This window comes from Vulpes vulpes, chromosome 11, assembly GCF_048418805.1.
Source record: "Vulpes vulpes isolate BD-2025 chromosome 11, VulVul3, whole genome shotgun sequence".
NCBI lineage: Eukaryota > Metazoa > Chordata > Mammalia > Carnivora > Canidae > Vulpes > Vulpes vulpes.
In genome coordinates, this window is record NC_132790.1 from 59,733,859 (window position 1) to 59,751,802 (window position 17,944).

Consider the following 17,944-nt stretch of genomic DNA (forward strand, 5'->3'; position numbering starts at 1 on the left):
GAATGGATAAAAAAGATATGGTGTACACACACACACACACACACACACACACACACTGGAATATTATTCAGCCATCAAAAAAATGAAATCTTGTCATTAGTAACAATGTGAATGGAGCTAGAGTGTACCACGCTAAGTGAAATAAGTCAGCCAGAGAAAGAAATACCATATGATTTCACGCATCTGTGGGGTTTAGGAAACAAAACAGATCAGCATATAGGTAGGGGGTAAAAAGAGAAGAAGAGAGGGGGAGGCAAACCATAAGAGACAATAGAGAACAAACTGAGGGTTGTTGTAGGGAGGTGGGTGGAGGATGGGCTAAGTGGGTGATGGGCATTAAGGAGGGCACTTGTGATGAGCACTGGGTGTTATATGTAAGTAATGAATCACTAAATTCTATCCCTGAAACCAATAATACATTATATATCTTATTTAAATTTAAAAAAATAAAAATTTGGAAGGAAAAAATAAAAATAAAAAACACAGTGCTCTATACCTCACAAAGAGACTCAGAGAAATGACAGGTGCAATTATTATTATTCAGAAACCCACAGAACTTGTTTTTAAGTGAGGTCCTCTATTACCTTTACCATGGTTTGTAACCAGATGGTGTTACTCCTTGAAGGGGCATTTGGAAATTTTTTTTTAATTTTTTTTTTTTTTTTTGGTGTTCAATTTGCCAACATATAGAATAACACCCAGTGCTCATCCCATCAAGTGCCCCCCTCAGTGCCCGTCGCCCAGTCACCCCCACACCCGCCCACCTCCCTTTCTACCACCCCTTGTTCGTTTCGGCATTTGGAAATACTGATGGCAGGCCTGTTATAGCTGAGGGTTATGTGGTGCCTAACTGGGGTGTCTCTCGATTGGATGGGGGCCTCCCAATTGGGTGTGGGGTGGTAAAAGAATTCCCCTCCCAGTGGCAGGGGTGGTAAAAGAATTCCCCTGAGGCAGAACAAAGGGGATAGAAGTCTATTGAAAATACTGCAAGGGAGTGGAGGGCAGGACAGCAGAGGAGAGGCCATCTGCAACAATGTGGGGGCTATTTTTGAAAGGGGAAAGATGAGAAGGTACGGCAACATATGAAGTTTTCCCTTTTTTGGTAACTGTGCCTAGCTGTAAGTTGCCCATTGATCAGTTAGGGACTATGGGTATTTTGAGATGGGCTGCCTGATAGGTCTTTTCTACATTCCATTGCTTGAGCCTGTTTGCCTTAAAGTGGGCTCCACAGGTTGCAATTGCTATTTAGTGCCCCAAGGCACAATATGTTAAACATCCTGTGAAATCAGGACTCAGGGATGAATTAGGGCACTTGTGGCCATCTCTCAGAAACCCACAGGCAATCTCTATTTTGGACACCACCATGAGAATTGTAGAACCCCCTTCTAGCAATGGTCATTCTCAAGATGCAAAATCTCAGGTGACAAAGTCTGATTGTTTTTCCTGGGCTCAGCCTTGGGTGAAGATTAGAGCCAAGGCACCACAATTAACAGTCTCTTCCCCAAAGGAAAAGGAGGGTTTTCATACTAAGAGAAGGAAAATGGACATTGGGTGGATGGGAACAGAAACGGCAAAGTCAGCAAAAACAGATGCCCATCATGGTTATTATCAGCTGGCCAATCTTGATCAGATCACCTCTAGGTCAGAGTACAGATCAGAATTCTTTCAGGTATAAGAAACAGAAACTCAGCAGAAGCCAGTTAAATGTATTAGCCTGAAACTGTGAGATCCACCACCACCTTAGTCTATTTCCACCCATTGCTCTGGGCACAAAATGGGCCCTTTCCATCTCGAAGCTGGTGACACTTACTTCCGGGAGACTTTCTTGAATTATGCCTTTGCTAATTCCTTCTTTGTTTTCTCTGTGCTGTTTGTGGAATTTCTATAACTTGGATTATAGAAATAGCCATGGTCCTCGAATTATTTTCTCTCCGTTTTTCCATATGTTGTCTTTCTGCTGTCCTTCACAGGAGACATCCTTAACTTCACTTTCTTTCTTTCTTTCTTTTTTTTTTTTTTTAAATTATTTATTTATTTATTATAGTCACAGAGAGAGAGAGAGAGGCAGAGACATAGGCAGAGGGAGAGAAGCAGGCTCCATGCACCGGGAGCCTGACGTGGGATTCGATCCCGGGTCTCCAGGATCGCGCCCTGGGCCAAAGGCAGGCGCCAAACCGCTGCGCCACCCAGGGATCCCTCTTTTTTTTTTTTTAAGAGATACATTTTTTAAAAAAGATTTTATTTATTTATTCATGAAAAACACAGAGAGAGAGAGAGAGAGAGAGAGAGAGAGAGAGAGGCAGAGACATAGGCAGAGGGAGAAGCAGGCTCCATGCAGGGAGCCCGATATGGGACTCCATCCTGGGACTCCAGGATCATGCCCTGGGCCAAAGGCATGGTGCTAAACCCCTGAGCCACCTAGGGATCCCCTTAACTTCACTTTCTAAACCTTCTGTTGATCTTTAAAATATGATAGCATGCTCCTAATGTCCAGAACCACTTTTTCTTTTGTACTATAAATGTTCCCTTTGGTAGCATTCTTGTTTCATGAATGTCATGTCTTCTTATTTTCTTTGAGCCATTTATATTTTTGAAGTTATCTCTGCATAGCCTCTGTTTCCTCAAAATCTTTGTTTCCTGTGTGTTTGGTCTCTAGCTTTCATACTCTAGCCTTTCCTCTCATGTGTAGTGGTTCTTAGTAGTCTGTCTGCGGTAGGTTTGAGTACATAGAACAGTTTGTCAGCTATGAACTTCATCAAGTATTGCCTGTTTGGACTGTTGGGTGGGGGAGCCACAATGCCCATGGTCTTGAGTGTTTCCTCACTGAGGCTTCAGAGCCTATAGAGGAGATTCTTTCCATCTCCACCTGCAAGGGATGCAGGCCAGAGGGCCTTAGTTAGCTAAGTGTGCATATGGTCACTTGATCTCTCCAGAGAATGCCAGTCTTTTGCAGGGGTGAAAGAAGGGCACCCACCTGCTTCATGGAATAGAGAAGAGGAGCGGGGGATGAGACTGCTCATCAAATCACTTTGTACCAATTCCCCCCATCATTTAAACTATTCCCTCATCCATTTAAAGACATCATTCTAGAGACACCTGGCCCAGTACATTCCAGAGCCTTTTGAAAAGTTTGCAGAGTAGGGGCACCTGGGTGGCTCAGTTGGTTAAGCATCTGTGTTTGGCTCAGGTCATAATACCAGGGTCCTGGGATCGAGCCCCACGTCAGGCTCTCTGCTCAGTGGGGAGTCTGCTTCTCCCACTCTTGCTTGTACTCTATCCTTCTCTCTCAAATAAATAAATAGAAAAAGTCTGCAGAGTGAACTGGGCTGATTCTTGGTTTAGCATTTGTGTCCTGGGGTCTGCCAGCCAGTTATCACTTATTCATCTCCTTTCCTGGCTCTAAACCTTTGTTGTTGACTTCTTACTCTTTCCATTATTGTGATGTTATGTCTTAATGGAAATTAAAAAAAAAAAAAAAACTGCTGAAGTTTCTGAGTGTTTTCAGGGCAAGCAAAGCAAGGCCTTTATGTTCTGTCTGCCATTTTCACCTGAAGTTCTCATGTTTCTTTTAGCTTCAGGGACTTTAAAAATACTACTCTTGTCTTCCACCCTTCGCCTTGTAAACAGCTGCTCAGCAGTTGGCTTTGCTCCAACACAAACTGTCAAGGACACCGTCCTTGGTCACTCCTTGCAGACACAGAGACACAGAAGCCTGGACCCACCTGTTCTAAACATCCTCAGGATGGGTAGTGCCCATTCACATTATCACAATTAGCATCAAACATTTGCATAATTAGCTTTTTGCCTGTCACCCACCACATCTAATCACAGGACAGAAGCCCTGCCTATGTCCTCTCCCAGTGTACCCTCAGGACCGGCACAGAGATCTCACATGGTAAGCATTTGATAAATATTTATAGGATTAAAGAAAAAAATGAATGCATGAATGGAGTCAGTACTTCTGAACTAAAACAGCTTGAAATTTTTAAATGCCAGTTCTTTAAAGTTTTCTCATCATTTCAAAAATCTAAGGAGACAGTCTTAGGGCACCCCATTATGCCAGTATAATTTAAATATTTAACATATTCATTCATTAATGGGAAATGCTTGGGGATACCTACTGTAGGGGTAAAGGGCAGGCCACTCCAAAAGGCATACTGATTATTTTGAATGCATGTTACTTATAAATATGCAAGTGCATGAAATATGCAAGTGCAAGAAGAAAAAACGTGACCTCCCTTTGTCTTCAGAAAGCAGAAATAAATCTCCCATGTGAAAGATACTTTCCCTGTACCAGGAGGTAGAGACATCCTTATCACCAAAGATAGAGCATTCATAGCTAAGAAGGCTATATAAACAAATCTTGTTACTTCTACTAATTTACTACCCCAGGCCAAATCCTGTTTAGAGTTCTTTGCTAATTGAAGCTCCCAAATGTAAATTTTCTTTGTCTTGTCAATTCCTCACAGACCTATGTCTTTGTCTAAAATGTATAAAAATATGCATGACATGGTCATTTGGTGGGGGTGAGGGGTCCCAATTTCATTACTGGGCCTGTGTGTGCACATAATTAAACCTTGAGTTTTTTTCTCCTATCAATCTCTCTCGTGTCAATTTAATTTTTAGACCAGCTAGAAGAATCTTGAAAGGTAGAGAAAAAATTTTCATTCCCAACAAAGCCCATCTCCAAAGTCCCAGCAATACTCTATCACAGCATATCCTACCAAACCATATGATGTGGTTAGATAAGATGGGCCCCCTAAGTTGTAAGAAGTCAGCCAAAAACTCACTATATAAAGCATGTATGCTTGTATCATAGACGTTGTTGGTGCGACATCCACCTCAAACCACAAAATACTGAGGCATGTGGAAATGGAAAGTCTTATAGCTTAAAACTATGAAATGCCTATACACCCAAACCAGAAACATGGGTATGTTACCAAAAGAGAACTCTCTGAACTCTGCAGTGTTCATTAGTAGTCAAAGAAGTTGTGTTGAAATAGTTATGGGACTAAGCTGGAGTGATTTCTTTGGAGGGATTGGTGGTTATTTGATATAATGGTATATCTCAGGAGTTACATGGTTGTTGTTTTTTTAAAGATTTTATTTATTTATTCATGAGACACACAGAAAGAGAGGCAGAGACATAGGCAGAGGGAGAAGCAGGCTGTCTGCAGGGAGCCTGAGGTGGGACTCAATTCCAGGACGCCGGGATCACACCCTGAGCTGAAGGCAGGTGCTCCATCGCTGAGCCACCCAGGCGTCCCAGGAGTTATGTGTTTCTGTTAAGATATATAACCCGGTACTTGGAGACTCAGCACTATTCCTTCCTTATCTTGCTTGTTTACAGCATTAACTATGGTGTTGTTTGTTTTGTGGTTTGTGTCGTATATTAAGGTTCCAGAGAAACCAAACTAATTAGATGTATGTGTACAGAGAGATTTATATTACGAAATTGGCTATCACGATTGTGGAGGCTTGGCAACTCCAGAACCTGTAGGCTCAGCCATTAGGCTGGAGACCTAGGGAAGCTGCAATTCAAGTTCTTTGAGGATTTGCTGGCAGAATTCCCTCTCCTTCTGAGGAGGTCAGTCCTTTTCTGTGAAAAACCTTCAACTGATTGGATGAGGCCCACTCACATTATGGACAGTAATCTACTACAAAACCTACTGATTTAAATGTTAATTCCATCTAAAAAATACCTTCACAGAAGCATCTAAAATGTTTGACCAACTACCTAGGAGCTGTCACCTCGCTTAGTTAACACAAAATGAACTATTGTATGTGGTGATTATTCAACTGCTAATAGGGTTTTCTAAGTTTTGGAGCCTAGATGAAGAAGAAGGCAATGGATTTCAATTAAGATCCTCCTCAAAGCTTTGGGACATGTGCCAATGATAGAAGTGGCAAAATCTATCAAAAATACATTTTGAAATATGTTTGCTCAGAGGGTCTTCCTTCCAGAACTCATTGAATGTGTTTGAACAGCAGCAAGTGGACCCAAGAGGCCATTGATTCTGGAGGCTGTGTGTGACTTTGGCTGTGTAGATGGTTTCTGTTGCTTTCTAGAATGCTGGGCCCCTCATATGGCCAAAGGTGAGAAACCAAGGCTTCTCTTTAGCCATATCACAGTCCCCTGTCTTTAGAGCTAGGGTAGAGGAGCTTGAATAAAGGCCACCCAAAGATATCAAGTCCTAATCCCTGGGATTTGCAAATGCAACCTAATTTGGAAAAAGGAACTTTGCATATGTGATTAAGTCAAGGATCTTGAGATAGGAAGAGTATTGCAAATTACCCAGGTGACCCACAATGCAATCACCAGAGTCTGTATAACATAGAAGCAGAGGGAGATCCAGGTAGCACACGGGGGAGGTGATGTGAAAGCAGAGGTAGAGATTAGAGTGATGTAACCACAAATTTAAGATTGCTGCGTGGCCAACCAATAGCTGCACAAGGGCAAGCAAGGACCCTCTCCTTTAGAGCCTGGAGAGCTCGGTTCTGCTGGATGTCAGTTGTCTGGACTCCCAACTGTGAGAGAATATATTTCTGCCATGTTGGTCGTAATTTATTCTACAGCAGCCTCAGAAAACTGCTATACGAGGTGAGGGCAGACAGGTGCCCAGTCCTATAGGTGTCTAGGGACCACAGCAAGGAGTCTGGCCATAGAAGGACCCTTCAACAATTTCCCCAATTCTTCAGCTGACCCACATCTTCATCTTGCCTTGCACTCCATTCAATGATTTACGGAGAAGTTGACATGGACAAGGCAATTCGCTAAGTATGGAGGAGCAGTGGATAAAAGGATCTCAAGGAACTCACAATAAGGACTCCTTGGGTATAATGCAGCCCCAGAAGCACCTCTGCTGACTGAGCTTGCCTCTGCCCAAGTCAAATTCCTTGGTAAAACTCGTCCTCTACCAAGCGGTCCAGCTTTGTGGAGTTCAGGATAGAGGGTGAACATAAAGTAGACCACTCCCCTGGACTCCCCTCGGCCTCCACCCAGTTACCTTGCACAAAGCACTCCTTCTGTGCCAGGTGCTGTGCTCTCATTCTGGCCCAACCTGGAGCCCGGGTTTGGGGAAATTCCACTTTAGTTCCTCGGGACTGCTTGGCCTGGCTGGAAAAGCGCACATGGCTCTTTCCCCCACACTGCGGGCGAAACAGGTATCTTAGTTTTTGCCATTGTGACGTGAGTCAGCAGTACCTGTGGGTCCTGAGATTCACCATCTGTGAACCATTGATCTTTGCTTATCAGGTACAAAACTCGCATAAAGTATCCGAGGGTTTTCCCCAAGCTGCGTCAGAGCATGAATGATGTTGGCAAGGGGAGTTACCCAGGTATGAACCCAGGAACCGGCAGATATTTCTAAGAGATGAGATTTGTGAGGCAAAAAGTGGATTCACGGGTCACGATGCAAAATTTAGAGGAATACGTAGCCACTTTACTTTTATTTTTTTACATATATTTTTTAAATTTTTTTACGTAGTCACTTTAAATTGTATCTAAACTGAAGTGTAACAGGGACATGGATATCACCCATTCTGGGAACTCCTACTCTCTTTCCCCAGGTTTCCGAGAGGAACTTCCACATACCTCCAGGAGGAGGAACAGTAGTGGGAAGACCAGCTCTGGTGTTTTTGCTTTTGTTTGTTTGTTTGTTTGTTTGTTTGTTTTTAAAGGAATTCAGTTGGGGTGATAACATGGTCATAGCAGCACTGAAACTTGTGTTTATTTGGGGGGGTTAAATCCTGAAAGAATAAAGTCCTATCAGCCCCTGCCAGGATAACTCCTGCCCACTTGCCCACGGGCTCCTTGGAGTCATGCCCTGCCTCCCTGCTATCTTCTTGGGATGGTCTTCACTCTACAGGTGCTTGGGCCGTAGACCCCTGCAGTAATTTGACCAACTGGGTCTGTTTTTGTCAGACCCGCTTAGATCTTCACCTCTTCTATTGAGGCAAGATATGATCCTCCATGCAAGTGGGCCTACTTGGGTCTCAGCCAGCAGAAATAAACCATCTTCATCACTTCACAATTCTGTCCTTGAAATGTCTGTTGTCATCACTGTGTGAAAGCACAAAGGATCAAGTGATGTGGAGCAACCATTCTAGACAATATACAGATAAAATGAGGATATTTTTTCACCTAACATTGTACTCTTCCAATGACTAAATGTTTGTGCAGCTACCTTAGTAGAATTAAGCAGTCTACTTTCTTTCTTTCTTTCTTTCTTTTTAAGCTTTTAAGTGCTTTCCAAGTTGTTTCTACTATAAATTACATCATACTGTAGCTTTGTAGCTTTCTTTCCCTCCTGCATTTTGGATTATTACTTTAAGTTAGATTTACAAAAGGTGGCTCCAAGGCTCTCCCAGACACTTTATATTTATAGACACTTTATATTTATATTATATATAGACACTCCCAAGTTATTTTTACCTGAGCTCTTGTGCTTCTTTGCACAGATACTGTGTTGCAGAGTGGGAGCAGCAAACAAAGACTTTCCTGGTTGCCTTGGTGGTTTTCCTGTTACCTCCTGTTCTCAGCATATTCTCTTAATACATACTTGTGCAAATTTTCTCCCAAATTACAGTGTCCCACGGAATAGTGGTACAGCCCTATTTGCCCCCACTCCAGATTTGGGGTGAAAACACGAGGAGAACAAACCATGAGAGACTCCTAACTCTAGGAAACAAAGGGTTGCAGAAGGAAAAGTGGATGGGGGATGGAGTAATTGGGTGACAGATATTAAGGAGGAGATGAGCACTGGTTGTTATAATATATGTTGGCAAATTGAATTTAAATAAAATATTTTTAAAAAAAACATGAGGAGAGGGGTAAACTCAAGAGTGATGATTAGAGGACCACCTGTGATGTACTCTACTTGCATGTTGATACCTCCTTTCTTCCTCAGAAGCTTCCAGAAGGAAACTACAATCCTCATTCTACATACAAAGAAGCTAAGAGTGGGAGACCAATGGGCTGTGAGTCTGATTGCATTTTAGAATTAAACAGTGGTGATACTGACAATTTTCATCACTCTCCTACTTTATTTCTTCCAAATTCCTCTACTTCTCTCTTTTTTAAAAGGCTTTATTTATTTATTCATGAGAGGCAGAAACACAGGCAGAGGGAGAAGCAGGCTCCATGCAGGGAGCCGGATGTGGGACTGGATCCCTGGACCTCAGGATCAAGCCCTGAGCCGAAGGCAGACACTCAACTGCTGAGCCATCCAGGCTTCCCCCAAACTCCCCTACTTCTAGGGAGGTCTCTTCTGATATCCCAAAGGATGTGTCCATTCACAACAGGCTTCCTTGCCCCATAATCTAGCAAGACTGCTTCTATCAGTTGGTTTTTGTCACAACAATGCTGCATAACAAACCATGAAAAAACCCTCAGTTGCATTTAATGACAAGCATTTATTGCTCATACATCTGTGGTGGTCAGCTAGGCAGCCCTGTTGATCTTGGATGGGCTCACTTCCACATTGAACTCATGAAGTTGGCTGGCAGGTCTAGGTTGGCCTTGGTTAGGATGAGTTAAGTAACTTGACTCTCCTCCAGCTGGCTAGCTGGGGCATAGTTTCATGGTATTAGGGAGCTACAAGAATGAGCATGTGCCTCAGATCTCTACTTGCTCCATGAAACACTGGGACCATGAATGCAAGGAATCTATTGCAACCTTCCAGAAATGACTGAGTTAGAGGTGGGGAGTTTCAGGAACTTCTATAGCTCCCTCCCAACATCTGGGGACCTGTTCACTCCCTTGGGCTAGGGGAAATTCATTTAAGGTGAGCCTCCAAACACCTTCTTTTTGAAAGAGTTAACCTTTGGAACTTAGCATTCAGTTTTGACCCAACACACACTGGAACCCAGGGGCTCTGACATTTTAAGATAATTGGCTCTGCCAATTTTAAGATAATGAAATGAAAAGTTTGAACTTTGTAATCGCTTGGACCTGAATTTGAAGTCGAGTCTTCACTGCCACATCACTTCACTTCTCTGAGCTTCAGTTTCTCAACAAAAATGATAATAACTCTCATTTATAATCTTCATGAGACCAAATGAGGATGGCATATACAAACGAATTGGTACATAAAAGGCACTTGATAACTGGGAGCTATCAAATCAGGCTCTACTCTTTAATTGTACCAGAAACCCAACTGAAGCTGGCTGAAGCCTAAAAGGGTGGTGCTGGGGGTAAAGGGTGGGCACTAATGAATCACAAAACTGTCATTCCAGGAACACAAACAAAGAATTATATATTTTCTCCATTTCTTGTCTATAATTTTCCCTGCTTCGTTTCATCCTTCAAATAAATTTCTGCTACATGGGGGCTCAAGATGTGAGATTCTCTAAATCAATTATGACCGTGGATGGGAAAATGAAACATTCTCTTTGACCAGAACTGAATCAAGGAACTTCCTTCCTTTTAATAGTATGTGTGCATGTGTCAATGTGATTGGCAGTCCCACAGTAATGAATGGAATGGGAACTAGATGGATTTCCCTTTAAAGATTCATTTAAAAGAAAGGATGTTGATAGACATAAGCAACAAAATGGCCATTACTTTATTACTCTGCTTAGCATAGAATGAAAAGGGGGAACATTTAATGATGATGATATTTTCAATGTACAGCATGTAAGTAATGAAATGACTCACAGAAATGATCACTGCTACCACTATAATTCAAATATATATGCATATACACACATAGTCACCACACTTGGGCATGCTACATGTCATGAAGAAATTATACAGGCATAAATAATACAACTTCAAGATAATGATAAAATTATCATCTTATTTTAATATGGTTTTCAGTTAGAAAAATTTAATAGACTATTTCTTAGGGAGGTTTTAGGTATGCATACAGTTTAGGTAGAAAATACAGAAAGTCTCTGTATACGCTCTGTATTAGTCTGTTTAGGTCACCATAGCAAAATACCACAAGTTGGGTGGCTTAGATGATAAAAATGTATTTTCTCATAGTTCTGGAAGCTAGAAATCGAAGATCAGGATGCTGACAAATTAGGTTCCTGGTGACAGTCTTTTCCTAGCTTGTAGATGACCACCTTCTTGCTGTGCCCTCACCTGGTCTTGACCTGATTTGACTTTAATTACATCTCTAAAGGCAAATACCATCACACTGGGGGTTAGGGCTTCAGCCTCTGAATTTGGAGTGGGGGACACAATTCAGTCCATCACACACCTCCCCTTCCTGCACAGTTTCTCCTGTTATTAACATCTTGTATTAGAGTGGTACATTTGTTACAACTGAGGAGTCAAAATCAATAGATTACTATTAACTGAAGCTCATAGTTTATATAAGGGTTCATTCTGCATTATACATTCTCTGGCTTTTGACAAATGCATAATGATGTGTATCCACCACTACAGTTTCAGACAAAATAGTTTCACCACTGTAAAAAGGTCCTGGGCTCCACCTTTTCAACTGCCTCCCCCTGAATCCCTAGAAACCACTCATCTTTTTAACTGTCTCTATAGTTTTGCCTTTTTCAGAATGTCATATAGTTGGAATGTAGCCTATTCAGATGGGCTTCTTTCACTTAACAATACACGCATAAAGTGTCTTTGTGTGTGAGTGTGTGTGTGTGTAGCTTGATAGCTCTTTTTTTTAAAATCACTGAATAATATTCCATTGTGTACATTACCACAGCTTGATTATCCATTCCTCAACTGAAGGCCATCCTAGTTCCTTCCAATTTGGGGCAATTATGAATAAAGCTGCTGTAACTATTCATGCTCAGGTTTTTGTATGGATGTGTTTTCAACTCATTTGGGTAAATACTCAGGAGCATGATTACTGGATTATATGGTAAGCCTATTTTAGCTTTATAAAAAAATTGCCAATCTTCTTTCAAAAAAATTTTCCAACCTTTCTCCCAAAGTACTGGTATAATTTTGCATTCCCACCATCAGTAAATGAGAGTTCCTCTTGCCCTACATGCTCTCCAGCATTTGGGGTTGTCAGTGTTTTGGATTTTAGCCATTCTAATAATTACGTAGTGTTGTTTTAATTTACAATTCCCTAAGCATAATGTGTTGGGCATATTTTCACATGCTAATTTGTCATCTGTATGTGTTCTTAGGTGAGATCAATTGTTTTTAACTTTTTAAATACTGTAGGATGGCAGGTCCACCCCTATCCTACCACTCACCACAAGTAGATAAGACACCTCCCTCGAGACAAGCTCTTGCTCACTGAGCTGCACACACAGAGGGCAGGTTCTGAAAAGAAGGAATCAGCAACACTGAAATCTCCAGAACAAAGGCTTTAATTAAGGTATGTATTAATAAGCATCCTTGGGAGAGAAAGATAGAAGTAGGCAGGGACAGTTTTATGTCCTTGGGGAAAAAAAGCAAAGGGAAGGCAAATATTTCAGAAGTCCGGCAGAAGAGGTAAACATTTTTCTTTAATCTTTGCATGTGTTGAGTCCACAAACCTGCAGATGTCTTAGTGGCTGCCCATGGCTCTGTGTGAGGGAAACAAGCCATGACATTTTCTCTGCAGGATGCTGGGAAGGGTCAAAGCTCCCACAAGAGTGGGAAGGGTGATAAGAAAATACTTCTTATCACCAGGCATCTGAGAAGAGTCTGTCCTTGTGTTGGTTACAAAGGCTTCTGTCAGACAAACCACTACTCAACTACAAAATAGTCTAGAACTTGGAAGTCTGGTGGGTTGGAGTGTTTTTACTCGACCGACGACATAGCAAAATATAGAAGAGAAAAAGGGTTCAGAATGCATGAGTTTCGAGTCCTGGCTCTGAGATTCAGATACAGCTCTAACTCCAGAAAAAGAAAGGAGAAATGAGTGCCTGCTTCCCAGGGATTCAAAAGAAATGAATGAAGGAATGCATCTAAAATGCTTGGTTCAGGCACCAGAGTGGCTCAGTTGGTTAAGCATCTGCCTTTGGGTTCTGGGATCAAGCCCCGCATTGGGCTTCCTGCTCAGCCTCTGCCTGCACCTCCCCCCGCTTGTGTTTTCTCTCTCTGTCAAATAAATAAATAAAATCTTTAAAATGCCTGGTCCACTGTAATAAATGATAGACTTCTTAGCAATTCACGTGGATTTTACAGATGAGAAAACAGGGGCAAGTATGGTTAGAGGGTTAGCAGGAAGGATTTGAGGAAGGAATGAGTTACGGACCTCCCTTTATTCTAGGATATTAGTAGAGCAGAACAGAAGGAAGGCAAACCAAAAATTATTTTTCTTTAAATAACTGTAAGACTAGTAGGAAGGAAGATGTAGGAGGAGAGACTATTCGTTTGAGAGATAACTAGCCACAAAAAAAAAAAAAAAAAAAGAAAGAAAGACCTACCTCCATACTTCAGAAATTATGTTTTTAAATTCATTTTGGTACATACTTCAATGAAATTAGTATCTTTAAAAATGGCTAACTTGCTTGGCGTTTTCAGTTATAGAAAGAAAGGTGGCCTGGTGGACAGATGTCTGAATGTTTGGCGGCCAAACACCTTGGAAAAACAATGTCCAAATTGAAGGCATCTTGAGTGTATATATCAATCTGAGAATTATCATGTTATAATTGTTGCATTTTCCCTCACACAAATATAGCATATGTTTCCTTTTTAATTATGTCCTCTTTGATGGCCTTCAACAAAGTTTTATAATATCTTCTATGATTGAACTGCAGTTTTTATCATGTTTATTCTTAGAAATCTTAGTAATTTTTGTTGTTGGTATGATTTGGATCATTTTTTTTCTATTGTACTTTTAAAATAGTTATTTATGGTGCTTAGAAGAGCAGTGAAAAAAATTGACTGAACTCTTTAGAATAGTGTGGCTATATTTCTAAAACAACAGTGCAAGGAGAAGTAAAGATACAAAACCAGAGACATGACACCATTTGTGTAAGTCAAAAGTGAGCACAAAACAATATTATATATTATATACTATTGATGGATACATTTAAGTATATAAAAGTAGGGTTGCCTGGGTGGCTCAGTCAGTTAACCATCTGCCTTGGACTCATGATCTTGGGGTCCTGGGATCGAGCCCTGGATCAGGCTCCCTGCTCAGAGAGGAGCCTGCTTCTCCCTCTCCTTTTGCCCCTTCCCCCTGCTCATGCTCTCTTGCTCTCTCTCTCAAAAAAAAAATAAAATGATCCAAATCATAACAACAACAACAAAAAATCTTTAAAAAAAAAAAAAAAATGTATGTAGGGTAGCCTGGGTGGCTCAGCGGTTAGCGCCGCCTTCGGCCTAGGGTTTGATCCTGGAGACCCAGGATCGAGTCCCACGTCAGGCTCCCTGCATGGAGCCTGCTTCTCCCCCTGCCTGTGTTTCTGCCTCTCTCTGTCTCTGTGTTTCTCATGAATAAATAAATAAAATCTTTAAAAAAAAAAATGTATGTAAAATACAGGGGAAACTGTTTGGAATGGATCGTGCCAGACTGGTTTTAGTAGTTGCTCCTGGGGCATGGGGAGAAGTTGTGTAGTTAAAGAGAACTTTAGCTTCATCTGTATTGCGTTAGGAAAGCAGGAAGGAAAGAAGGAGAGGGAAGGAAACTAAAAAAAAAAAAAAAACAAAAGCAAATCTAACAATATGTTAGCAATTGCTAATTCTGGGTGATGGAACTACGGGTATTTAGATTTTCTTCATAAATTTTGGCTTTTCTTATGCCACCCAATCCCCCCTGTATTGGTCAGCTGGGGCAATTGTACATTTTCAAAACATGTTAATAGACTATTGTTTAGAGAAACTTTAGGTTTCCCGGAAATTTGGAAATTTTGTCCTGTCTCTGCTGGAGTGGAAAGGTCTGGGGCTGTGGGAAACAAAGTACTTATTCTAAAATCTACAACCTTGTTGAGGCAAGGAAACAGAACTAAAACAAAACGTACTAACATAAGCAAATGGATTTTTTTCACCCACTTGACCAACAGTTACTGGGTAATCACTATAAACAAAGATCTGTGTCAAGGGAGGCCCTAGCTGCTATTGAAATGGCTGATTAACTCCATGGGTGGCCTCCTTGTGGAGTGGCTGTTCCACCACACCTTTGGTGTCCTTTCCAGAAATAGCCTAATTTTTGTGGTATGGACAGGCTTCCAGGTCTTCCAGTTCTGATTCATCTTTGTATGACGACTCCCTCAATTTACCTCTGTCTTGCGTTTGACAATAAGCCGCACAGAGAAGCCAGGCTGCCCCTTAACAGTTGGCTTAGAAGTACCCCAGCCAGAGACAGAACATAAAGACTCCTAACTCTGGGAAAGGAACTAGGGGTGGTGGAAGGGGAGGAGGGCGCGGGGTGGAGGGGAATGGGTGATGGGCACTGAGGCGGACACTTGACGGGATGAGCACTGGGTGTTTCTCTGTATGTTGGCAAATTGAACACCAATAAAAATTAATTTAAAAAAATAATAATAAAAATTAAAAAAAAGAAAAGAAATACCCCAGCCAGATATCCAATCTTCCGCAAAACCCTAGAACGCCACTCAGCCAAGTTCTCAGCCACGTACAGCCAGAATCCAATTCCTCCACTTCCAATAAGGTGTTTCTCATTTCTGTCTGAGACCTCATCTTTAACATTCATATTTCCACCCCTTTTCTGTTCACAATGTTACCTGTATTCTCTGAGATGATGGAAACTCTCCAGCCTCTTCATTTCTTCTTGCACCCTTAGCATAATCACTTTTATCATCCATATTTCCGCCACAGTCTCCTCGAGGCAACCTTGGCTTTCTCTAGCATGCGCCTCAGGATGCTTCCACTCCACTCACTAGCCACTTCCAAGCCACTTAGGTATTTTGTTATAGCAGTACCCACTTCTCAGTGTCATAATCTGTACCAGCTCAGGCTGCTGTAACGAAATGCCCCAGACTGTGTGGCTTAAACAACAGAAATTAATTTTAACATGGTCCTGGAGGCTACAGGTCCAAAACCAGTGTGCCAACAGGACTGGTTTCTGGTGAGACCTCTCTTTCTGGCTTGGAACCATCCATCTTCTTGCTGTGTCCTTGCATGGTCTCTTCCCTGTGCGTGCAGAGAGAGAGAGAGAGAGATATTGCATGGTTGGTTTCCCCTTCTTCTTATAAGGACACCAGGACTGTGGATTAGGGCCCCATCCTTATGATATCATTTAACTATAATTACCTCCTTACTGGCTCATCTCCAAATACAGTGACATAGGTGGTGTCTTGGTCAGTTTGGGCTGCTGTAACAGAATAGTACAGACTAGATGGTTTATAAACAACAGAAATGTAATTCTCACCATTTCAGAGGCTGGGAAGTCCAAAATCAGAGTGCTGGCAGGCTCTGGTGAGAACCTTCTTCTAGGTTACTGACATCCAACTTCTCCTTCTATCCTCATGTGGCTGAGAGTGGAGAGAAGAAGCAAGCTCTCATGTGATTTTTATCAGGGCACACCCTCATGACCTCATTTAACCAAATCACTTCCCAAAGAACCCACTGCTTAATGCCATCACAAAGTAGGGTAGGGCTTTAACATATGAATTTTGGGAGAACACAAATTTCAGTTCATAATAGGGCTTTAGGACTTCAACATGAATGGGGTTGGATGGCTAAACTTCAGTCTATATTTTTAAATAAGAAATATTTTTAAGGAATGAATCTCTTTTAGGTGCTTTTCTGACCTCATTCTCCTTCCTTGATGGATTATACACTGGAGCCCAATGTGACAAAGATAACAGACTACTACTATCCTGATATCATCTCAAGCCCCTGTGATGGGGAACTTATCCAAAGAGACAGCAAGTTGCTTCTTGCTGTCTTTTACTGTGTCTTATTTGTATTCGGTCTTCTGGGAAACAACCTGGTCATCCTGGTCCTTGTTGCCTGCAAGAAGCTGCGGAGCATTACTGACATATACCTCTTGAACCTGGCCTTGTCTGACCTGCTTTTTGTCTTCTCCTTCCCCTTCCAGACCCACTATCAGCTAGACCAGTGGGTGTTTGGGACTGTAATGTGCAAGGTGGTCTCTGGTTTTTATTACATTGGCTTCTTCAGCAGCATGTTCTTTATCACCCTCATGAGTGTGGACAGGTACCTGGCAATCGTCCATGCTGTCTATGCCATGAAAGTGAGGACAGCCAGAATGGGGACAGCCCTGAGTCTGACTGTGTGGCTGATTGCCATCATGGCTACCAGCCCATTACTAGTATTGTACCAGGTGGCCTCTGAAGATGGCATTCTACAGTGCTATTCATCTTACAATCAACAGACTCTGAAGTGGAAGATCTTCATTCACTTTGAAATGAATATCTTAGGTCTGTTGATCCCATTCACCATCCTTATGTTCTGCTACATTAGCATCCTGCACCAGCTGAAGAGTTGCCAAAACCACAACAAAACCAAGGCCATCAAGTTGGTACTCATTGTGGTGATCGCATCTTTACTCTTCTGGGTCCCATTCAATGTAGTCCTCTTCCTCACTTCCCTGTTCAACATGAACATCTTGGATGGATGTGTCCTGAGCCAGCGGCTGATTTATGCCACCCATGTCACGGAAACCATTTCCTTCACTCACTGCTGTGTGAACCCTGTGATCTATGCTTTCATGGGTGAGAAGTTCAAGAAACACCTCTCAGAAATATTTCGGAAGAGTTGCAATCACATCCTCTTCTACATAGGAGGACAAATCCCAAAGGAAGGCTTGGAGAGGTCCCACTCCTCCTGTCAACACCCCTCCCGTTTCTCCACCACAGACTACATTTTATGAGTGGGTGCCTGGAAGCAGCTCTTCATTTAGGGGACAAATGATTTACACCAGAGTCTGAGGCTACGTGAAGGGATACTTTTAGAAATGTTACAGACAGATGGCATATTTCATGATAGTTAATGAACTCCTATTGCAAATTAATTTTCTCAGGTTTTGAAAATTTTGTTACCATTCTCTGGAATATCTCACTATTATAATAGGAACTTTGGAATTTTTTTCTTAGTTTTTGT

The 17,944-nt window shown here is 41.9% G+C and overlaps 1 protein-coding gene across 1 annotated transcript; it reads left to right on the plus strand.

Annotated features, from left to right (window-relative positions):
- Positions 1–16,646: 16,646 nt before the first annotated feature.
- Positions 16,647–17,714, plus strand: CCR8 (C-C motif chemokine receptor 8). Its single transcript, XM_026000807.1, has one exon. It carries the CDS (start codon positions 16,647–16,649, stop codon positions 17,712–17,714), a length of 1,068 nt encoding a protein of 355 aa, XP_025856592.1.
- The last annotated feature ends 230 nt before the right edge of the window (positions 17,715–17,944 follow it).

Excerpts from the sequence above, each read along its gene's own strand:
- CCR8 (XM_026000807.1), top strand. The coding sequence starts at position 16,647 with ATGGATTATACACTGGAGCCCAATGTGACAAAGATAACAGACTACTAC.